General features: G+C 39.5%; 1 protein-coding gene across 9 annotated transcripts in view; it reads left to right on the forward strand.

Moving 5' to 3' along the window:
- Positions 1 to 24,621, forward strand: part of ELAVL2 (ELAV like RNA binding protein 2) — a 141,128-nt gene that overhangs the window by 44,480 nt on the left and 72,027 nt on the right. For 4 of the 9 annotated variants that reach the window (XM_070794440.1, XM_070794442.1, XM_070794445.1 and 1 more), the window contains exons 2-3: positions 17,112 to 17,202; positions 20,001 to 20,244. In XM_070794440.1, coding sequence (XP_070650541.1) covers positions 17,131 to 17,202; positions 20,001 to 20,244 — 316 coding nt within the window. In that variant the 5' untranslated portion in view covers positions 17,112 to 17,130. The remainder of the gene's footprint in view (positions 1 to 17,111; positions 17,203 to 20,000; positions 20,245 to 24,621) is intronic. The other 5 variants (XM_070794446.1, XM_070794448.1, XM_070794447.1 and 2 more) reach the window with 2 other exon arrangements.

Genomic DNA, 24,621 nt, shown 5'->3' on the forward strand with positions numbered 1-24,621 from the left:
TTTGCTGGGCATAGTGGGAAAAACCTATACTTTAAAGATGAGGAAAGTTACTAAGGTTAAAAAATTTTTCAAAGATCACAAACTATGAAGAAATACAGTTAGGACTTGGCAGCAACCAGCTGCTTTACTTCACACGGGCTTTTACTTTTATTCTTCACTGTTTGCATATCCCAATTAGTTGTCTGTTAGACTTGGACCTAGAAATCAGATATATATATATGTGCCCCTAATCAATTCCTAGCCCTCACTTTGTTTGATGGCGAAAGCTTAAATTCCAGAGTTCTAATGCTACATAGAACTGAGACTTGTCTTTTCTTGACCTTACTGACTACCTCTTCTTCTGAAGAATTAAACTGAAACTTTTATTTTAATACAAATGAATGCAATTTTTTCTGATATTTTAGGTCTGGGAAATAGTAACTATACTTGGAGTCACCGTGTGTTATAATGATAATTTTATTTGAGTACAGACTGATCAATCACTGCACTCATTTCTGTAACGCTGGCCCTTAATGAAGACTATAGTAAGAATCATGGTGGGGGCCAGCATAGCTAAATGTGAGCTGAAGGAGTGTAACTCTTACCTGCAATTCACATATTCCAGAGTTTAGCTTTTATAAGGTTATATTAAATTGAACAAAAATATAGTGAGAAAGTGATTAGACAAAGACCCATAAGGAGTCAGTATTTAAAAAACTTTGTCAAATTGGAGGTTATTTAGTACATAGAAAATAATTTTCCCAATTTTCTTAGGCTGAAAGCATACTTTAAGAGTTAATGACAACCAGGTGTCAAGGGGAGAAGATAAATACTTGTTTAAATGTGAGGATTTCAGATTCTGTTCAGTAAGTTCTCTATTGTTTGACTGCTTTCTTGTTTCGAAATCTCATACTGGACTAGTAAACAAATAAATATTTAATGCCAAATGTTGATCTGTTCCCGTTTTATGTTTTATAATACAGTCCTGGGAGAAGAGAGAGTCAACCTAAGTTACACATCTGAGGCTTTGGGGCTTCCCAGGTGGTAAAGAATCCATCTGCCAGTGCAGGAGATTCAAGAGACACGGGTTCAGTCCTTGGGTTGAGAAGATCCCCTGAAAAAGGAAATGTTAACCTGCTCCAGGATTCCTGCCTGGGAAATCTGTTCTGTTAGACAGAGGAGCCTGGCAGACTACAGCCCATGTGGTTGTAAAGAGTGGGCACACGACTGAGCGACTGAACACACACATACACATCTGAGGTTTATCACAGTGGGCAGTGTACTTTGCACATTTAGGAATTCATGCCTCTGACCTTACTATAAAGATTGGACTGGAAGTTAATGAGGTTGTTTTTGTTGTTTTTTAAGGAAAGTTACCATGGATTCTGGGGGGAAACAATAGCATTACAGTAATACTCTGCAACCCTAAATATAAATATTGGCAGTAGATAAAGCATAATTTAATGTGTCCTATAAAACCCTCAGTTTTTTTTTTTTTTTTTTTTTTAGTTCCTTTGGCTTTTTTAACTGTGGCTTTTAGTTAAGGAGAAGAGGTGAAAACTAGTTTTCTCTTAATCTCCCTCTGAAATTACCGAAACTTTGCATCCTTAGTTCAGGAGATCCTAGAGGAGACCATTATTAGGCATTGGGTGGTGGTGTCTTTTGCTTTGTTCAGCCTTCTATTTCTAGAGTATTCTTTATTTCCGGAGAATTGGAAAGAATGGTGAGTCAATTACTTAGGATGTTACCGAAATTGTAATTGTTATGATATTGCCAAATGGGCCTAGGGACAGTTTTGCAGTTCTTTGAAAACTCACAGTGGAAACAAAATAGCAGTTCAGGCCCTAGAAGAATGCATGCAGCCTAGCCCCTGGCGGTTCATTCCTTCAGCCCCCGCCCAGGTTGGGCATTCACCCCCTGGAAAAGTGGCCAGTCCTAGGCAGGCTTTCTGTAGGCCCTGGATTGCTTTTGTCCCACTGCCTGCCCACTCTGCAGGGTTGAAACAGGTTTTCATGAGAATCTATTTGGGTAAACTGAAGGCAGCAGGGAAAGTGTGAAGTAAGACCTTTTTACACTTCTGTTCTGTCCCTCCTTACCCTCTATTCTGCTTCCAAAATATAAATCGTGGTATGTCATGAGACAGTGTTCAGAGAAGATGACCTTGAAATTTGCTTGTATTCTGTCAAGGGCTTCTGGTAAAATGCAAGGTAATTTTTATCTTTTTCTGGGTGGATCACCCCCCTGCCTGCCCCACATCCTGGGGATAAAGCACCTAATATGTCCCTTCCATTCTTTATGGTCTCAAAATATTTAATTAGATCTGACTTTTTCCTTAGTCTCTGGAAAGGACAGGATATACTTAGTTCTATATGGACAGGATGGTTTTCAGTTAGTCTTAATCGGGGAGTATAACATGCCAAAATAAATCTCCTTTTAAGAGTGTTCTGAATGTAAGTGGCGGTCTTAATTAAGATGTATTAATACACAGAATTGGAGCCTTTTCTTGGGCCATGGCAATGTAGAATCTTAGTTCCCCAACAGGGATCAAACACGTGCCCGATGCACTGGAATGCCAGTAAAGCTTCAGTCCTTTTTATGCTTAGTCCTTGGAATACTTCATAGATAAATAGGTCCAAGATGAAAAATGCTGAGTTTTGAGCAACATGATATATCAAAAGTAGTTAAGATGAATTCATTCCACTCTAGCCCATCCTTGGTGCATCTCTGTGCAGTACCTACGGTGACATTTTCGCATGTTTTATACTAGGGATATTCTTGTCATTTCTATTCTCCCACGCACTTGCCAATATTCTGGTCTTCTGAACCTCTCTGTCACCATAGTAGAAAAGCTGTGCACCCTTCAGTAAGTTTGACCTTTAGGCTGTGATGATCCAGCCCTTGCAGCTCTTGCAGGGACCAGGACATGCAGGCCAAAGAGAAAAGCTGGTGCTGGAGGGAACAGTGGAGAACATGATCCATTTGAAGGGCAACCTGCTGACTCAGAGCTCTGTGGGAATATGGCCTCTGTTGCCAATCTGTTTATTTTTTATTTTTTTAAAGAGAAGCCGGGAATCTATTAAATAAATGTGAAATTGCTAAAATGGTAAAGTTTTATACGTTGAACACTACTAATTAAAAAAAAAAAAGACATAAACCAAATAACATATATTTGCAGGTTAAGTCCACCCGCTGGTGTTCAGTTGTGACTCTGACCTCAAGGTCTTGAGCCTGACTGCTTGTTTCCGTCTACCTCTTGGCTTTCCTCCGAGAAGCATATGCATGGTTGTATGTGGTCATTATGAATATTTTTTTGGCTCCCTTTCCTTACAACGTTTAGATGTGATCCTATAACCTGTTAATAACTTTGTGTATGAATTAAATGAAGTCCACTGTTGTCTTATATTTTTCATTTTATTTAAGCATCTGACTCAGCCAGGTGAGAATTTGGGTAATACCTTAATTAGGAAAATTTTTGTCTACCTACCCCACATTTTCTTCCTGCTGGTCACAAGCACTGTTAGTTCCTGTTCGCCACGCCACTGGTGTATGATTAACTGCAGACCACAAAGAGCGTTAAAAGAGCCCTCCCCCAGCTGTTGTCATTTCTGTTAGCCCTATTGATTAGATCTTAGTTCATGTGTAGCCAGTTTTGACAGATAAACAAGAGGATTCATTTGTTTGCCTTTTGGTCAGTTCCTAATGCAGGAGACCAGTCATTTTTAGTCTCAGCAAGTCAAGATATGGGTTATTTTCAGTCCGAACAAAGAGTACTACTGGTGAAATTGTATTGGTGAAATACTGCTGTGTCTTGGCCAGTGATGCATAGTAATTGTTCTTTCTTGATCTGATGGCAGTGAAACTCACTCTAATGAGTGTTCCAGCTCAGAGCAAGTTTTGTCCAGTCTTAATTTACTACTGCTGCTTCTACTTCAATGATTCCCTTCCTCTGTCCTTGCTATTCTTGAAGTACGGAATGAAGAGTATCCTTTTTCCTCAACACACTTCTAAGGCCTGCCAGCCTTTGTCGTGAATCTTGGGCTTTAGCCTGAGACAAGATAGCTTTAAAAAGCATGCTTGAGTATAGAAAATCACATTTGAAGCCATTCTACTTCCCTTATATTGATGATTCTCAACCAGAGATTGACAATCAGAATCAAGTCAAGAAACTCTTTAAAATTTGTGTGAGAGTGTACTTGAGTAAATCTCCACTTTCTTTACAGAACAAGTGAAAAGTTGGGTTTGGGGTTATAGTCTCAAGGATGGCTTGAGAATTTTGTTTGGCTTGAGGATTTTGTTGTTTGTTTTTAATCTATCTGTGAATAAAATAGTAGCTGATGGTAAAAATGTTTCCTTTTAGGCTGATCTGAAATAGATTGCAGTCATAATTGCTCTGGACTGGTATGTTACTTGTTACATAGTAGGTACTTTTCTGAAAGTCTTGTCTGAGGTAAAATACTGTGCTTTTGCTGCCAAGCAATTTAAGTGTTCAATCTGCTTTAGTGAGAAAATTCTTGTAAAGAAACTTGCTCTTTATATGGGATAAAAGTATGGCAGAAAGTGGGTACCAGGAAACTCTTAGTGGTCCTAAATCAGGAAAAATTTTCAGCTTGTGCTTCTTTGTAACTTCATATTTTCCTAATGAGGCAGAAATCCAGTTTAATGTTTAATTGGGAAAGCTGTATATAATCTCTTGTTATCCTTTAGCATTTTAAACACCGGGAAGCAAGATGCTTCATTTCTGCTCAAATATATGTCAGGCTCAGATGTTTAAGTTAGCAGTGGTAGTTTCCATGGCAGCAGTGACTCTGCCCTTTTATCTTTTTCTTAGCACAATATTTAGCATAGGTTGTCCAGAGAGATTATTATTCCTGGCTGTGGGTTCTTAAAGACTTCTGCTGAGCCTTTGACATCTCTGGGTGAAGCTGTGGTCCAGAGAAGCTCCCCGAGGGGTAGGACGTGAGTCTGTTTTGTGTATCCTTGCTTTCATAGCATCTTGCACAGGATACCTGTCACATCTGGTGAATAAGGGGCGTTGCTTTTCTGCCCTGGTGGTTTCTTCTGTACTCCCAGCTTCCTGAGACCTTGGCTGGGCTGGAAGAGAGAGATTAACTCTCGATGTGGTTTTGTTTTTTTACTTTCATGGTGAAGCCTCCTTTGTTTTTAACTGTGATGTGATGACAACGGACCACTCCTGTAGTCCCCTCTCTTCCTTCTGAGGCTTGTGGTGTTTTAACAAAGGCTTGTAGCTAGAAATTTTTTTTTTTTAAAGCTGATTCAACTTGATGCTTGAGCTCATAATAGAAGAATTAGTAGGTGTATCTGGAAAGGGACATGTGTGTTTGTTAGGGGTGGGGGACTACCTAGAATATGTCTACCTTCCTTCCCCTTCATTGACAACCTGAGGTGACTCTTGCTACTCCAGATGTATAGAGTTGCAATAGAAGGTTTCCTGCTTGGCAGGGAAGCTAAAACCTCATGAAAAAAAATTCCATAAATAAGTGGGAATTTTTTTTTTTTTTTTTTACTCATTACCTTGAATTGCACTTCTCTGCACTGATGTGCTTTCTTTTATGGGTCCTGTGCACTTTGATCGCAGAAGAGACTGAAGGTGAGTGTGGGCTAATAGCTCAGAGGAGGAGTATCCGTCTTGGGTCTCAGCTTAGCTGCTCACAGAGGGCTTCCTTCCTGGAGGCGTTGTGCCTCCTTTCATGTGCTGAGGATGTTTCCATTCCCAGGAGAAGAAAGGTAGTGAGACTCTTGAGGGTGGAGAGAGGAGCGTGAGTATCAGTGGGAAGCAGCCTGGATGTGAGAGGAACCGCTGGGAGATTGTTAGAGCCTCGTGTGTGATGGGGCATGGTGGGTGGGCATTCCCCTGGAGAGGGAGGTGGGGACCAGCTCAAGTGCCGACGATGCCCCCTCTGCAGGCTGAGATGGTACTTTGTAGGCAATGTGGGGTCAGTGTGAAGGCCTGAGAAACAGAAATGGTCCTGGGATGCTGTTTTTAGGTAGATCATAGTAGCAGTGGAATGGAGGATGGATTGGAGAAGGGACAAGCCCGGAAGCAGAGATCAGGTAGGAGGCTTCAGACATAGTCTCAGCACTGGTTACAAATCCTAGTTCTTCTTCTGTTTAATACCTGATTAGACTTTTGAAATTCTGAAATCCATTTGTAAATGGAAGCTAATGTATACAGCTCATAGTGCACGAGATGACTAAGTGGGATTTTTGTCTGTAAAATATGTAGCTTCAAGCCTTTCCTAGACTAAGGAATAAATGCTAATTTTCCTTCCTTGCTTTTCCTTATTTCAGTCATAGGATTCACTAAATTCTGCTTCAGGAGGTGGTCAGATCATCTTTCCTGTAGCAAAAGATCCCTAAATCCTTTGGAGGGTTTAAGAGGATGCCTTATTTATTTTTTATTTTAATTAAACATAAAGCCTAGTGTAGGCTTGTGTGTATGCTCAGTTGTTCATTCATGTCCGATTCTTTGCGACCCCATGGACTGTAGCTCACTAGGCTCCTCTGTCCCTGGGATTCTTCAGGCAAGTATACTGCTTTGCCATTTCCTTCTCCAGGGGAATCTTCCTGACCCAGGGATCAAACCCACGCCTTCTGTCTTCTTGTATTAGCTGGCTTAGGAAATGTTTAAATTCCGGTCATTTTGAAAATCATAAGAGGAGAAAGATGGTGGGAGGCCATGGAGTTGTGTGTGGAATTGTATGGAACACTGATCTGTGAATTGTGGAAACTGTGACAGCATGCAGCACATCTCAGTGTGCAGCTTGTCGAGCTAGATTCTAGAGTACCGCTGTGAATGAGACTCTGTTCCCTTTCTGCCCTGTATTGTAAATAACTCTGAGTATGAGGAGAAGGTGCTTGTGTCATCCTTGGAATTCTTAGCTAGTGAGGTAGCAGTTTCTAATCTTAAATAGTAAAGTTCCAGGAGACTGAGCGGCTGATGAGAAGACTAAGTTCAGGAGAGTGGAACCTGTGTACTGCTTTGCGGGTGTGTATGGGCTGTACTCTTTAAGATAAAATAGACAAGGCTGCAATTCCGATGTGGAACGTTTAGGCTGTTGGCACTGTATGTACTAATTTGGAGGTCGGGGGTTGAAAATTGCAGCATTTTAAGTAAAAATTCTAATCCTCCTCAGTCACCATTTGTGACCACATGCTAAGTATAGTTTAAGGTAGCATGTGCATCGGGTCACAGGAGTTGACAGTCATGACCGGGCAGTCTTCACACTGAGCTTTCTGTCCACCCGTGTTCCCTTTTCATGTTGAGAAGCTCCCAGTGCAGCTCTGCACTCTGTTGCCCATTTAAACATGAAAACAAAACAACTGCGCCATAACCTAAAAGACAGGTAAGCAAGTCCTCTATGCCAGCACTTCAAGATGCATCTTCCTTTGCCCAGCAATCATGATAATAGCACTTGAAAATATGTAAAGTGCACGCACATATTATCTGTCTAAATTATATGCATATAATTGAAGCTTTTATAGAAAACAAGCCTCTTTACTTCCTCTGCCTCTTACCAGAGTAGAAATAATTCAAAAGCTGGATTAAAACATTTTTTTTTCTTGTTAAAATATAGCGTTTGATCGCACACGTGCCCCCCTTCCCCACTTCAAACCTATAGGAGATGCTTCTCTTCAACTTTGGAACTACGTATGTACATATGTAAACAGGTTCTGTACTTCATGCTCACACATTTGCTTCATTGTCCATTTGTACAGTAGGGGGACTTGGCCCAGTGCACTTTGAGATACATTCAAGCGTTTACTTCAAATGTGCTTTAGCTTAGTGATAAGGTAACTTGTGAAGTGGGAAGTCTGACAGCAGTTGAAGTGACAGTCATTGGCAGGGAACCCAAGCACCTTAACTCCTTTTCGTGCTGGAGAGAGCTTTGAGTCCTTTGTTTTCTGTGTCTGAAAGTGCACACTTTCCAACATCTTAAATGTTGAATCCGTCTGCTGAGAATTTTTTTAAATTAATTTTTATTGGAATATAGCTGCTTTGCAATGTTGTGTTAGTTTCTCGTGTACAGCAGAGTGAATCAGTTATACGCATACGTATATTCCCTCTTTTAGATTTCCTTGCCGTTTAGGTCACCACGGATCACTGAGTAGAATTCCCTGTGCTATAGAGTAGGTTCCCATTAGTTACCTGTTTTGTACATAGTAGTGTTATATATAAACATGAACTCTTTTGTAGGCAGCAGATTAACCAGAAATTTACTTGTGACCCTCTCCTTTAGGCCGCCTCCCCCAATTGGAATGTCTAGAAGTGAAAATAACACTTTATCTGAATGCAGATTCTTGCCCCTTCCCGAAATGCCTAAATAACCAGAAGCTTTTGTACTTGTTTTTCCTAGCTGGGATGTAGCTTTTTAAGAACACCATCTTTTGAGGAGGAGGGGAAGAGAAGATGGACCAAAGGAAATAAAGTATCTTTCTTAGTGTGAATCATGTTTTTTAAGATGCTCCAACTTTCTGTGCTAAATAATTCATAGTGGTGTTGCTAAATCAAATGTAGCTATCTCTTGGGAGTCTCAGGACTTCAACATCAACTGAAAAGAAAAATACATTGCATAGGTGAATACCAGTGAAGTGTTCCACTTGCCAGGAGAGGAAAGAAGCTGGCCCTCTGTGCTGACCAAGGTTTATGCTCCCACAAATCCTACTGTGGACGGGGGAGAGCCCCTTGGTCATGTCTAAAGGTAGTATCTAGTATTTTCAGTTTCTTTAAAGTTCAACAGAAGTATTTGTAGCCTCCCAGCATTATGAAGAAAACATTTCTTGTTCTGTTGACATTTTATTTTGTTCACTTTAGTTTGGTATAAGCTACTTGGGGTTAAACACTTAACTATAGTTTTTGGTTTTCTGTGTGTACGTTCTGCCAGATGACACTTAAGAGTAAAATAACCTTAGTGGCCAGATGGAGTATTGTGGCCCTTTATAACACTTCTGAGTTAAAAAACAATATTTGTGACTGTAAACCTTCCTTGTCTTTTATATTCCCTTTAAGACTAGGCATACTTGCTCTTTTGGAGCTCGAATATGACAGTATTTTAGTGGCTGTATCCTACAGAGGAGCTATGTTTTTAACCTACCTAATGAAAACACTCAACTACTGGGATTAATTTGAGGATTTCCAATCAGCCTTTTACAATTTGTACAACCCTGAGGGGGTTCTCCTTAGCTATGACTTTTGTAGAAGAATGTGAAGTTAATCCAATTTCTATGTTGATTACTACGTTAACTGTCTTAATTTAGCAATTCAAATTTATCTGCCTTTTCCAAACAAGAACCCTGCTACAAAACTGTGGGAGTAGTTGATTTTCTTCTTACTATGTTCATGTCCTATTTTAGGTTCTACAGCCAAATAATGGCGTAGAAATTAATAATGCCCACTGAGGTTGGAATGATTCATCACTAGATGACAGTGTATTCTAGCCTGTAACCAAGATTAAACTAACCCCTGGCCTGACCTTGACTACTGTGGAGAGGGGTGGGTGGGTGGGGGTGTGTGTGTGGGTGGGTGGGTGGGTGGGTGTGTGTGTGTGTGTGTGTGTGTGTGTGTAACCCTGTTGAAGAATATAGATTTCAAGTTTAATTACATATCACAGAAATGTAAGTTATTCTCATTATTTTCATGCATCATCTACTTTGTTTTACCTTTTGGGGTGAACTTTTGAGGGTTTTCTTTTTGAACTCTGAGCCTTAGGGGCTGTCGTAGGTTACAAATCAGTGGCTGACATATTACTGAGAGTTGCATCTTTTGAATTATTCTGGTTTTTATAGATTTTGCATTTGCTATTAAATGTTTCACTTGCAGAATTCTTTTAAAGACTCCATAGATAAAGTGAATAACTCTTGATTTAATATTTTTAAACTCAGATTTTCAAATGTTGGATTTCTTTAAGGAGATCTACTCCCAAAGTAAGATGCTAACTTTCTATAAAAGCTAATCCTTTTCTTAATCATCATGAATTCTTAGTGGCCAGAAAGATGAATTGATTCGAATGTGAGTAGTTAGAATCTAAGGCAGTTTCTCGATAATGGATTTAAATAGTTGGTTGTTGTTGTTCAGTCGCCTAGTCGTGTCTGACTGTTCGTGGCTCCATGGACTGCAGCGTGCCAGGCTTCCCTGTCCCTCACCATCTCCTGGAGTTTGCTCAGAGTCCTGTCCATTGAATCGGTGATGCCATCCAGCCATCTCATCATCTTTTTACTGATGTAATTAAACTAACGCATTGATGACATGTTTCCTGCTGGGTTTGTCCACTTCTCCCCTGGTATCACCCTGATTGGAATCACTGTCATCCTGCATCTTGGTTACTGCATTTGTCTTGGTTGGTCTTCTTGTTTCCAAAGTTGCTGAGCTCTCCCACACAAACATGCCCAGTTTATTTTCACAGTAGCCACCTTTTCTGCTCAAAACCTTTTCTATGGTTCACTTTCTTGTGGCGGCCTTTGATGAAGTTGAGGATAACTGCCCCAAAGTATGTTACTTTGGCATATTTAATATCTTAAGCTGAAGGAGTTTGAGAAAATAACAGAAGTAGAAAGGTCATTCTAACCTCCTCCCTCTCCTTTCTTCTCTGAAATAGGTAGTAAAATTCCCATGTTGAAGGAACCCTCCCTGTACTAAGAGGAAGGAAGGCATTCTTAACATCAGTACAGTGACTTGGGGCCTGGAAATCTTGAACAAGCATACTTTGTTAAACTAACCCTTATCTTCCTACTTTGGGCTTTCCTGGTAGCTTAGCTGATAAAGAATCTGCTGGCAATGTAGGAGACCCCAGTTCAATTACTGGGTCAGGAAGTCCCCTTGGAGAAGGGATAAGCTAACCACGCCAGTATTCTTGGTCTTCCCTGGTGGCTCAGCCAGTAAAGAATATGCCTGTGGTGTGGAGACCTGGGTTAATACCTGGATGGGGAAGATCCCCTGGAGGAGGGCATGGTAACCCACTCCAGTGTTCTTGCTTGGAGAATCTCCATGGACAGAGAGGAGCCTGGCGGGTCCCAGTCCATGGGGTCGCAAAGAGTCAGACGTGACTGAGCGACTAAGCACAGCACATCTTCTTAGTTCCATCCTTATCACTCACTACCCCCAACCCAAACCGCCGTCTAGTCAAGTCTTTACACATCTGTTGTTTCTTTATCTAAGAGAGGTATATAAACTTCTTGCTCAGATTACTTCTCTCTTGTGAAGGCTCCCGTGTACATGTATAAATAAATTAAATAAAATTTGTATGATCTTCTCCTATTAATTTGTCAGTCTAATTTGCAGACCCAGCCAGAACCCTAAGAGTGTTGAAGGAAACTTCTTCCTCCTCTACACCTCAAAGGTCCTGTATGTCTGGCTTTCCACCTCTTAGACTCATCTCTCTCTAGCCTCCTCCTAGCTTCACCCTGGCTGGTCTCTGCCTGGTTTGTCTTCGAGATATCCCCATGGGGATGCATTTATTTGCTTATAAATCTTTAACAAACTAACCATAAACTTGGTGCTTAAAACAACACGGATTTATTAGCTTGCAGTTCTGAAGGGCAGAATCCCGTGACATGGGTCTCTTGGGCTATCATCAGGGTATTGGCAGGGCTGCATTCCATCTGGAGATGCTGGGGGAATCTTTCCCCTTGCCTTTTTCAGCTTCTGGAGGCTGCCCACATTCCTTGGTTGATGGCTCCCTTCCATCTTCAAAGCCAGTGACTGTGGGTTGAGTCTTTTTCAGGTTGTATCACTCTGATACCAGCTCTCCAGCCTCCGTTTTCCATTCATGTGGACTCTTCTGATTACCCTAGGCCCAACTGATAATCCAGGATAATCTTCCCATCTCAGGGCCATCTGATGAGCAACGTTAATTCCATATGTATGTTAATTCCCTGTCATGTAACATAGTCACATATTTCAGAGTTGAGGGTGTGGGCATCTAAGGTGAGCTGATATTCTGCCCACCACAGGGGTGCTTCAGATCAGATCAGATCAGTTGCTCAGTTGTGTCCGACTCTTTGCGACCCCATGAATCCCAGCACGCCAGGCCTCCCTGTCCATCACCAACTCCCGGAGTTCACTCAGACTCACGTCCATTGAGTCAGTGATGCCATCCAGCCATCTCATCCTCTGTCATCCCCTTTACCTCTCTTTTAAATCTTGCCTGAAGGCTCATCTTCTCACTGAGACCTCCTGTTTAATACTGGAAACTGTCCATTCTTTATCTCCACATTTTCAGCCCTCTTACTCGGCTCTACATTTTCTTTTATTCCAAAGCAAACTTATTTCCAGCTAATACACAGTTTTATATATGTGTACACCTCCTGTTGCAGATGTACACTCCAGGATGTTTCTTCACTGCTGCCTCTGAAGCATGTAGGACAGTCCTTAGTTTGTGGGCGTTGTGAACTAATGTTTGTTGAACGAATGGGTGAATGAACAGAGGGTGAACCTTAAGCAAATCTTTTTCACAGGATCTTTGCTTTCGTGTTGCCCGGCATGGAAGCCTGATACGGACCTAGAATGAAGGGGAGGACTTGGGACTGACCCCTAAACTCACACTTTACTCTCTCACCTCAAAGCTTTTAGTTCTGCCAGCTCTAGAACTACAAAACCTCAGAAATCAGAAAGACTGGCGTCAGAAGGACTCTGTAGGAGCCATAAAGGGCCAAGAGACAGAGAAATGTTCGCATTCGCTGCCAAAGAACATTCTCCCTGTGAGTCCTGCAGCTGTCTGGGGCAGTGTCTCTGGCAGCTCTTGGACCCTTGTTGGCCCCAAGGCGAAAAATCTGAGGTCGACAAGGCTGAAGAATCCATGGAGCTGGAGGCAGCTAAAATGGTATGGGAGTGGGGCGGGGAGTTGACAGGGATTCCAGGATTGAGGATATCCCATGAAGTGTAAAGCTGCAAACCTTTATTCCTTTAGGAACCACATAGCAAAGTGAAGGGGTTTAAAGAAAACAAAGAAATGGCTTATTCTTGTAGCCAACATGCCAGTGCCATGATTTGAGTGCTTGGTTGACCCTTCTGTTGTTTTAATTCAACAAAGCCGAAATGTATCCTGAAAATGCCATTTTAGTGATTTGAATGGGAAAGATAAAACATTCTGTAGGCATGGTGTTTGCTAGACAGATGACCCACCTTGCTGCTTACCCAGCTCTCATTTGTGAACTCTAATTATTCACTTCGCTGATTATTTCGAGAGCTTTAAGCTCCTTGCCTTGAGTTCCTCAAAGGAACGTGCCTTTTGGCCATAGCTGCTGCCTTTTTTTTGTAGTGGGTTCTGCTCTTAAACTAGAGATACTGTTTCCTTTCTCCTTGTGACTTGGCCTTTACAGAGGTTTGATGTCGTCTGAGGAAAAGCTTTGCACTATACTGATGCTGCCCTGGTTCTGTGTTAGTCGAGAACCCTCTTCCTGTAAATGAATATCCAAGGTCACTCCATCCAAGCCAGACCATTTGAGTATGAGATACTTATCCTTGCCTCTAGCTGTGATTCTTTTTAGAGATCTTACCTTTTATGTTTGCTTGTTATGTTTTCTAGTCTCTATCAGTTAAAAAACCCTTTGAGATCTGTAACTTAATCCCGATGTATTTTTTAGGTACTTTTGAGTTAAAATTTAATTTTTTTTCACTTCTACCTGTACTTCTGCTGGTTTGTTTGAAGTTAGACCCAGGTTCCAGACGCCAGAGCTCGATGACGCTGTTGGCCAGAGGCTTGGAACACATTTGTACCATGTTTTTGGATTTGTCTTGGTTTCTGGCTTTTTTGTAGTGGTCAGGTAGCCATAGCAGGCTCTTGAAATGACAGTATACGACTGATCACTCAAAAGATAGTTTCCTTTGTTGTGCCATTTAACAAGAATTTAGATTTTAATGGGTGAGGATGGCTAATGCAATACACCAAAAAAATGAAAATATGGTTTCATAATTATCTGTGGTTCGAAATACCTGAAGTGAGATAGAAAAACAAGCTACCAAGTTTGCATATTATTTACAGAGGTGATTGCCCTTTCATGCTCGAGTTTTTGTTTTTGTTTCCTAAAGGAACTGCTCTTGACCTTAAGTATATTTTTGATTGCTTAGTATGTACAAATCCCGGAGCTGGATATGGAATAGGTGTGACTTGGGGGCCTTCCTGGCAGATAGAACTGTACAGGCAAAGCCAGAAGAAGATATGGTCTTCAGTGTACTGTGACTGCATGGAGGACAAGGAGCAGTTCATATTTTTAGATGCTTGACTAAGTAGCCTGGTGAAAGCAGTTGTCAAGGATCTCAGATGTCTGTAGACTCTTCATATTAGCTGTTTGCACTTTATTTGCTAGGCAGTGGAGAACTGTTGAGAGTTTAGGAAAGTCTGTTGGAAATAGTGTAACGTGTGAATGAGGATGATGAGGGAAGTTTTGGGAGGCTGTAATTTGGTGGTCCAGATAAGAGATGAGGGCTCAGATCAGGATGGTGTACGTCTCAGTGGACTGGCTGGTGCAGATAGATAGTCCTCATGAGAATTGTGCAGTAGGCTTTTCTGTGACTTTAAACCACACAGATCTGATCCCTGAATCAAGTGGGTTCTAGGTCTTGGAAACTTTTTTCCCCCTAGCAGATGGTGTACTTAATGAGAATTCTCAGACTGTCTTGATTAGCTGTCTGTCTTGTTTGGTGGCTGTCTGAAGGAGGTTTGAAAATAGGAAAGAAGCTAATTAGTTTTCAGAATTTTTTTATTAGGAAGTTTGGAAAATAGGGACTTTGCTTTTTTTCTTCATATGACCAGGAAGCTGTTAGTCCTAGCTGTGAGCAAACAGTAGCATTGGTTTCCCCAAATCCATTATTGTAAGAAACTTAAGATATTAAAGTATACAGAGGGCCATTTAAGTAAAAACCAGGGTGGGGGGCAGGAATTCCATTTAAAAAGTCTTTTTGGAAATTTGAAAGTAAACTAGGAATGAAAGCATAAAGGCCACTTCTTCCCCTGCCCTCCACCCCACCCTTTAAAATCCATGTTCCCACCAAGCTGACACCTCAAGGATCTTTATCTCTCAGAACCAGGGAAAGTTTAGAATAGTCTAGGTCGATCTATGCTCAAGTGTCTTTTCATAAATGATTTCATGAAGAATGACAGGAGAAAAAGTAGTCTTAGTTGGCACAATTGATGTCTAAATTAAGAGGGGAACATACATTGAAACACTTTCTTTAAGCTTTAAAATTAATGGTTCTATGTTGCTGGAATATGGCCTTTTATTTTGCTTCCAAAGAGTTTCAGAGCCAGTAGAATCTATAAATAGTGCACAGCCTGGTTGTCTGTGGTAGACTGAGTAGAGCAGAATTGCCTGTCCTTAAGTGAAGGGGAAGTAGCTTTACATTTTTAGTAACTGAATTGTTGGCCAGCATAAAGGTAAGGGCCATGTGAGCAACTTATTTATAACTTCCCATAAAGGTATGTGTCTGCCTCAAGCAGAGAAACTGTCTGGGGTGCTTGAAATGTAAAAGTGCAGTAGAATCATTTTCCATACACAGCCTTCCTAGCTAGTTGGTGCAATAAAGTGATTGTTCGCCTCCCTGGGGCTTTCAGAAAGAGGGGTGTCAATAGATTAGCTCATTAGCGTCCACTTCCTGTGGAATGGAAGGGATGAGGCCATTAAACTTGAATCTGTGGTTTTCTGTAGTGATGAATGTTTAGATATTAACTCCTCAGGGTATGGAGGACATGCGTTTAAGCTTGATTTAACCTGTTGGGCGTGGTCCTCCTAAATGGTCTACCTGTGTAGTCTAACGGCAATTAGATTCTTATCAAAACATCGATACTTCATGGCTATGAAAGCATCTTATTTTTTCACAGGTTCAGTTCAACTATAAGTAGTGCTTTTTCTTTTTGTAAAATAAAGAACATACAATCAGACCGAATTCCCTGGTAACAGTGGGAGAAGGGAAGAAGAGTAAAACATTTTTATGGCATCCCGTAAAGAGTATGGTAAACCCTTTAGGTAGATGCCAGAAAATGGAATCCATCGTCACATGTTACAAATTTCATCACATATGCATCAGGGGTAAATCATGTGCAGCCAGGTTTAACTCTAAGGATGAAATTTTTATAATCATAAATATGCAAGTAAAAGACCTTTTCAGCCCTCATCTGTTGCTTATTTATTTTCATAGACCGAGTTTTTCTGAATATTATGTTGACCATTAAAGTAGCTGCATATATGGCTAAAATGTAAACTTTGGTTTCTTTGCCAATTTTGTGACTCTGTTTAGTATTGGAGCAAGTTGTATTAAGTGGTAAATGGCCCATTAACCATATTGGAGTCCTCATAGCAGCACTTATTTCAAATTGTGCTGGCTTTACAATTTACATATTAAAAAATGTTCACTTGATTTTGTTCAGGGACAAAGCTGACATCCTATATAAACATTACTCCAAACAGTCCTGTTTATTGGTCCAATTATTTCAATTGAAAGATGCTGGTTTACTGCATCTTAGTGTATGTGAAGGGAACTTCCCTGGTGGCTCAGATGGTAAAGCGTGAACTATTCTCAGCAAAACTGTTAGAGATCCTTTGACTGTAGTGGCAGAATAACCTCACAGGGTTTCAATTCACTTTTAATTTTAAGCTCCAGGATTAAGGATCATTTATAGTATAATGTAACAGTGTGGGCAAATATAGCTTTTCTTAATGCCCTTCTGATATTTGGGGGAAAGAATGTTTTTATGCAAGGCATTCACTAATGAATTACATGACTGCCTTTTCTCACTGTAAATATAATTTCATTCACATTTCCTCCCTTCTCCCACATCCTTAAGAGATAGGACAGCATGCAGTGTTTTGCTTCATTTTATTATGAAAAAAAATTTTTTTTAAGATGCGGTTTAAGGTAGTGCTTTAGGATAGATGCCAAGGTAACTAGTTAATACTGTTTTAAAATCAGGCTCTTAATTAAAAATGCTTAATTTGTGCAAGAAAACTACATGTTAAAATGAATTTGGAAAGATTAGATTGGAATTGCCTCAAATTCAATTAAGCCACACTGCATGGACGTGCTGGGAATATCAATACAATCACTGTAAATTTTGTACAAACTGATTTGTTGCATTATCTTGCTCATCTAACATACGGTACTTTTTGTGTCCATATTGCAGACGGCAACTCCAAACTAACATGGCAGTCAGACTGTGTGATGTGGCTTCTCTGCTTAGAAGTGGTTCGTGGGCAGCAGAGCCTTGGACCGGGGTCTGTGGGATTTTTCTTAAATTCTGTAGGCTACTTTTTTTTAGCATGTTGCAGGAGTGCTGAGGCCATACCAAACACTTGAACTTTTCATTTGGCATACGAATTATTCTTACATTTAACCTATTGCGGTATGGCCATCATTAGGATGTAAAGCACATTGCAATTTTAGTGGTATATGTAGTATCAGAACCTGCTTTTGTATGTAACTTTTATTATCTTAATTAGGATTTAGTGCAGCCTCAAAAGAGTGACAAGCTTTTTTAAAAACAAAAAACAAAAGTTTTGGTATGGTCTGAATACTAAGTTACCATAATTTTTTCATTCTGTTTACTATGTATTTTTTTGGTTACTAAATTTTGAAGTTATTTACAATTCCTGATGCTTAAAAAAATGTCAAAATTGTAAATCTGGCTGAAAATTATTTGCCCAGTAACTGTTGAAAGAGTTTGCATTCTGTGAACAGTTGTGTTGAGCCTATCAATGGAATATGCATTATTTGTAAAATATAGCACATTAGTATCATTTTATTCTGAGCAGATGGTCCTATAGCTGAGAGATGCTGTAATTTTCAGCGCACACAGCCTACTGCAGCTGTTCACTTGAATGTTGGCTTAGGAGCTCATTCTTGCCACCTGAGCATGGAAATAAATGTGCAATTAAGTGAGGAGTGTTTGTTGTCCCTGCTAAATCCTGCTAATTTCAGTCAATGAACATTTTATATTTCAAATGCCATCCCAGTGAGCTTTAGTCCGAATCTTGTATTTGGGTCTCATGTAGTCTCCACATATACCCTAAGTTTTTGATTAGTGATTTGTTTTAATTGGCCTTGGCCACTCTCATCTTGCAGATCATTGTTTTCCTGACTGCTGGACAAAGGTTAATCTCACATACATTTTCCTGTGGAAAGAGTGACCCTGGGCTAATATTCTATAAACTGGAACGGTTATGCTTTATTAGCAAATCTGAAACCTCCTTTCACAGTTTCAGATAAATTGGTTAATTATAATAAAATGCATATCTTGAATTGCTTCCGGTTGTTTTTTTTCCCCCAATACAGATTTCCAAAGGTTTCTTTATTTCTCTTCACCTCCCTAAAGTATTCTCTGAAAATACATACTTGAGATAGGTAGTTTGTAGCTTGCAGAGTAAAGAACCCATTTCTTTTGAAAAGGAAATGAAGTTTTGGAAGGGGTTATAGTTGGTTTGACATTTCATAGATAGGCTGGATTTTTGTCTCCTGTTTTTTATCCTGACAGCACGGCTCTTGTCCATTCTGACCAGTCTCAATCTGTTCAGTTGACCAGTCGCAATCTACCCTGTGCTGCCTTCTTTTATAAACATCTCTTGGCAGTAGAGTTCTTCCTGTTTGCTTATCCATGGTTATGCCCTTTTATTTTTCTTAGGCAATATGCTTTTTAAAAGATATTTTTCCCCCTCTTTTCTTGTAACAGCCTTTGCCTCTACTTTGCTTTTTAAAAAAATTTTTTAAATTTTACCTCAAATTCTTTGCCTTTTTATATGTTAAACCTTCCCTAAAACTAGCATCCTATCAATTCAGGATTGTCAGTTTTGTAGTTCTTTGTGGAACTGAAAGATGGATGGAATATGAAGGGTAATCCTTTCAGTGATGCTTGGATTTTTGGATTCCCCCACAATATTGGGTTCTAAAGTAGATTGTTTTTGGAAAATGGTTTTAGAGAATTTGGGGCTGTGGTTTGTAACTCTTGCTCAAAGAGCACAGAATTGCTTTTTAGGAAACTAGATCTAAATTTGCTTAGTAAGAGATTTTTAAAGTAGTCTGAACAATTTGAGGCCATTTTCCCCAACTGCTGTTTATTCTGTATTTGGAGTTTATAGAAGATACCTTATCACTTGTGTTTTCAACAGGCTTAGGTGCTCAAATGAAAATTCCTTGGGCTGGTCTGTTTGCAAAAGTTGACGCATTTGCATTGTTGTTTTGGTGAACTAGATAGGTTTTTTTGTTTTTGTTTTTCCTTTTAAAGTCTGAGTCAAGGCAAAATATCACTTGGCATTGTTTGGGGGATTTTATTTTGATGCTGTGGATCAGCTGCCTTGTTGGTGATCTTTAGCTGCCAAGGTTGACAAGAATGGCCTGTTAGATTCACAGGGTACACTAAGTACTCAGCTTATTCCCCAGGTTATCCTGCAAACCCTAACATAAGACATTTGCTATTTTCTTATTTCTTACCAATGACAGAGGTATGAGATATTGTCAATTAAAAACATTTTCAATATGTAACCAAAACAGTACATGTTGACAAATTTATAATTTTTCAAAGTACTCTTGCTCCTTGATTTTAATTAATGGATGTCTGTCAGTTTCGGAATAAACTCCTAGGCTAACTAAATATCTCTGCAAAGTTAGGGTTCTTTTTTTTTTTTTAACTTTGTTTCTGGTAGCATGTTAAACACTTTTATTTTCTGGTATTTTTAGTCAGGATTTAATTCTGTGCCCTTTGCTACTAAATTTCCTCAACTCTGTGGACACAGCAGGTGAGTAAGGATTGTGAATAGACCCAGAATGGGGTTCTAGAGAATGTTAAAGATGTAAATTGTGCTTTCGTGCATGTGTGGAATATGTATGTGAAAAATACAGCTGTGATCTTAAATAGCTTAATGTGAAGTAAAAGTTAGCATAGGTGTTGTACTTTTTGAAGCTTTGTTGTAATTTCAGCAGGACGACTTGTGTTTAGTGACAAGTGTTTAAATTTTTGGATGGAATCTCTAATAGTTTGTGAAATATGAATTCTGACATGTCTTGTTTTCTCTGTTTTTAGCAGGTAATTGCTGCCATGGAAACACAACTGTCTAATGGGCCAACTTGCAATAACACAGCCAACGGTCCAACCACCATAAACAACAACTGCTCGTCACCAGTTGACTCCGGGAACACAGAGGACAGCAAGACCAACTTAATAGTCAACTACCTTCCTCAGAACATGACACAGGAGGAACTAAAGAGTCTTTTTGGGAGCATCGGTGAGATAGAGTCCTGTAAGCTTGTAAGAGACAAAATAACAGGTATGCAGTTTTAGATAAGGTTCCTCACATGTAAATGATTATGTTTCACGGTGTGAGAAAATTAAGTTTACTGCTTGTAAATCATGCAGTGCTAGAATTGTACACATCTAGATTTTCTCTCTCTGTTCTCTGGCTACATCAGCACTATGAAACTTTAAGTTTTAGATAGTTTTAAGTTTTTCTTTCAAAGCATAAAATATTTTTTATGAGCAGTATATATTTAACTAGACTTTTATATAATCTGAACTATACAATAACATTTTTGAAAATGTTTCAAAGTTGTACGTGTATCTGGAACAGCAAGCATCATGTTAACCTTTAGTTTTGAGCTTGCATGGTTTAACATTTCAACAATGAAATAAGGGGAGAATTGTGTTTAGCAGAGGAAAATGACCTTAAAATGTCCTTTTTCCTTAAGTCTCTGTAGTTTTGCTTATATATGACCAAGTAAATGGTAATACTGACATTGTCAGTGTATAAATACTTGTACAGATACAGTTTGAGTATGGCAAGATCTTAGCTTCTGTCTGTTAACAAGGAAAGGAAAAAGTGGTATCTGAGTGCTCCTTTTAAAAGATAAGAATGAAAGGATGAGTAATTTGGGTTTTAATAACAGCACATTTTGAATATTAGGTAGTAGAAAGTCTCTTTAGTATTTTGGAGGATTTGACTAAACTTTTAGAATAAAGCAAAACCTAAGTAAGTGTTTTTGACCATAGATGGGTTGATACAGGAGTTGTTTGCAGACACTGAAAATGGATGAAATGTAGACAGACTGTAGCTTTTTCATGTTAAATATGAATGATGGTCATATCAGATGGTTTATCACCAGAATATTAAACTAAATATTTGAAATAAGCAGTTTGAGAAGTTGGACCAAGAATTTGAACTTTGACTGATCATGTGACCTTGGACATGTCAGCTGTTGGCTTCAGCTTCAGGTTTCCTTGGTAAAATGAGTTAGAAGGCAGAGGAAGGGGTCCCTAGCTAATTTCTGGAGTCAACTGTGACTTTTTATGGGATGGTACCTTTAGCTGTTCTTTTATCAAGAGAGAAGGGCTTATTGTCTCCAAAGTGACTTGGAGCTGTTAACCTAGGCTTGGCCTTGTGGTCATATTTACTTGAGATGCAGATTGAGGTTCACAAAAAGAATTTATTCATTAAAATCAAGTGAAAACCAAGTAAGACTTGTTTATCATCAATCCATAATTATATTTGAACTAATTATATTACTTAGATGTTCACCATGATAATCAGGAAGGTTTGTTTTTTGTTTTTGAATATTGATAATCAAATGGATAATATTTTTCCATTGCCCCCCAAATCAGTGTGAGCAGTATACATAAAATTTGTTTTTAAAAAAAAAAGTTATTGAAAAGTTGGGAAAAATAGAGAACAAAGACTTTTTATTAACATGTGTCTGTCCTGATACTGAATTTGATGTTTTTAGCAAAACAGCATCTTTTTATGTGTGCATTTTATAGCCGCTTTGACATAAATGTGATAAGTGGTGTTAAGGTTTTAATATAAATGAGATTTCTGGTTTGATTGCTTAGTTATCTTATTTAAAAAATGATGCTTGAATTGGTTGTAAAGGTCACGTTTTTTGTTACGATAGATGAAAGCAGTAAACAAATCATACATCCAGTCGTTCAGTCATGCATTGAATTAGGCATTTTCCCACAGGAAACACCTCACAGATTTTCATCTCTTACCTCTGGTCAGTCTTGAATTATCTTACTCTCTGTTGTTAACCTTTTGCTAGAGCTGTTATGTGGCAAAGTTGGATAAATGTGATTTCTTTGTCTTCATGCCCTTAGCTTCTCTGGCTCTGTTTGGAGGGTGGTGATAATAGAACCACAGTGCCGAGTAATATGAAGTAGTGCATGGTTAGGTACTTAGGTGCTGCCAAAGCATGTTAATACTTGGTGTTCATTCACTTCCCCACCCCTTGACCTTTTCGTGGAGAGCTGGATAATGAAGGTTTGCATCCTAGTAAAATTCTGTTTAAAATCTCTCACAAGCAAACCGAGTACCCAAGTAAAAGAATAGTAAGCACCAAAGATCAAAAGCTGTTTTTGCTAAGCTTAGTTCCATGAGATTTAGTCATAAATACTCCTCAAAACAAGTGTTCCACTAACAGACAAGTTTGAGAAAAAATGCACTCCATAGTTCACTGCTTAAGAACCATACTGCAGATAATTTATATTAAAAATTATGTTAAAATCCTGCAGTAAAGAAACCAGTTTGATTTACTGTTCCACCCATCTTATTTAATCATAGAACTCTGGGGAGGGGGTGCTATCTCCACGACCCTAGAATTCCATTGAACGTGTTACTTTGGAAGTCATTTGCTAACTAGTTATCAGACAATCTGTAATTCTGCCATAAAACCTGTTCACATCAATAAAATATGAACATGTTTCATGAAGTGAACATCCATGATAATGAAAGAGTTGAGTAGACCCATTAGAATACTGAGGACCTCTTCTGTTAACCCTGTTTTGACTCGGACCGCTAACATATTATTCTTGGTATGGGTTAAATCAGCGTTCAGAAGGTTCTGACTCCTTTAGCTTCAAACATGGTTACTTTAGATTTTTTTGTAGTTGTGTTACTCTGAGTTTCTTAGTAAATACTTATATTGAACAAAATAGTACATAGATTTCTGAAACTGGGTTTAGAATTGTTACACTTGGCAAAGTGGGCATATCTTCTGAAGAAGCTACTGTTAACATATCTCTGAAAAGGTTTTGAAAGAATCTGTGGGGATTTGAACCCCACTCTGGTATTTAGCATTAGTCATCTTGAGCAGTTTTTCAGTATATGCTTTTACAGTCGGGGCAGAGTTTTTCAGTCACTCTAATTATCCAACTTACTCTATTTCCTGGGGTAGCTAGTGGGCCAGCTCCTGCTATCTAATTTTGTAGGAGCATTTAATTGATTGGGTTGTAAGAAAACTGGGATCACTCTGTGCGAAGAAAATTTAAATCCCCCTCCCCCCACTTTTCACTTGTGTTAAGTCTTTATTTAAATAATGCTAAAATTAGGAAACTCTTATCTTAACTACAAAATACCTAGTTAGGAAAGTGTGTGCCTCTTTCCTAAGTCCTAAAAGTATATAATTTTTAGTTTGTGTCAGTGTTAGCAGATTAATCCACTATTTTGAAAATATGAGGATTAGGGAACTACATTAAAAAACATCTTCGGTTTCAAATACAGTAATCTTCTCACTGGTCGAGATGCTGTTTATCACGTCATTTGTCAGGCCCTTGCTTTGGGCTCATGCCAGCTCTGTGCTCTACCCTGTTTCCCATCTATAGGCATTAAATATGAGACGCTTCTGCTGTTTGTACAGCATGGCTGACGTCGTTTGGTCCCTCTGAGTTCTCAAATGCACTTCAGAGTCCTTGACACCTGCTGATGCTGCATTCTAGAGGAGTGAAATGGATTTTGTGATGCAAGGAATGAATAATAGAGCGTTGGAACTGGAAAAACCCTTGAGGTGACCTTAGCCAACTCCCTCACTGACCAGAGATGAGAGGCCTAGGTTTGCTGACATGTCGAGTTCAAGATTACATGTCCATTAAGTGGCAGAGCAGGGACCCTAATTCTGGTTTTCTCATTCTTTCTGAGCATGTCTCCTCCTTGCCTTGTTGTTGGAGGGCCAGAGCTCTTCAAAACCTAAGCATAGGGCCAGCAGTTGAATTTCTAGTGAAACACATAACTTTTCTAGGATCACACAGGGGCATCATCTGGTGAGTGGTGAGTCTTCCACAAAAGGAGAATGGAAGACTTTTAAGGGTCAAGGACTGAGGGATACCTAACAACACGATCATCCATGCTTCTCTAGAAACTTTATAATCCCTGATTGTCAGTTTAGGTAGTCTAGCCCAGTGACTGCACGACCCAAGTCTGGCTGCACATCTTTACCTGAGGGAATTTTTAAAAATAAAGACTTTGGAGGCCTTGAAAATCTGTTGTCAAGAAGGCTCTCTCAGTGATTCGATGGGGCAGTCAATTCAGTATTTAAAGTCTGGTCAGTAGAATACCTGCTTTGGAGTCACTTGGGATGACTGTCAGAAATGCAAGTTCCAGGGCCCTGCCCAGACCTACCTAGGGAATCGGTCTATTCAGGGAGGGCCTGAAATGTGGGAATTACCTGGGAGTTACGGACTTCTTTTTCCTGAACATTTTGCAGGAGATGATAGAGCCAGGGATATCCAGGTTTATCTTATTTCTGGCTGGAAGTGGGTGGGACAGGTGGGTATGATTGCAATGCCCAACTGTATGGCAAACTTAAGTGTCAGATGCTGTTCCCTCTCCAACTTTTGATCTCTTGGGTTTCAGGACTAGAAACATTGAGTGTAGAAGTCA

The sequence above is a fragment of the Bos indicus genome, chromosome 8 (genome assembly GCF_029378745.1).
Source record: "Bos indicus isolate NIAB-ARS_2022 breed Sahiwal x Tharparkar chromosome 8, NIAB-ARS_B.indTharparkar_mat_pri_1.0, whole genome shotgun sequence".
Taxonomy (NCBI): domain Eukaryota; kingdom Metazoa; phylum Chordata; class Mammalia; order Artiodactyla; family Bovidae; genus Bos; species Bos indicus.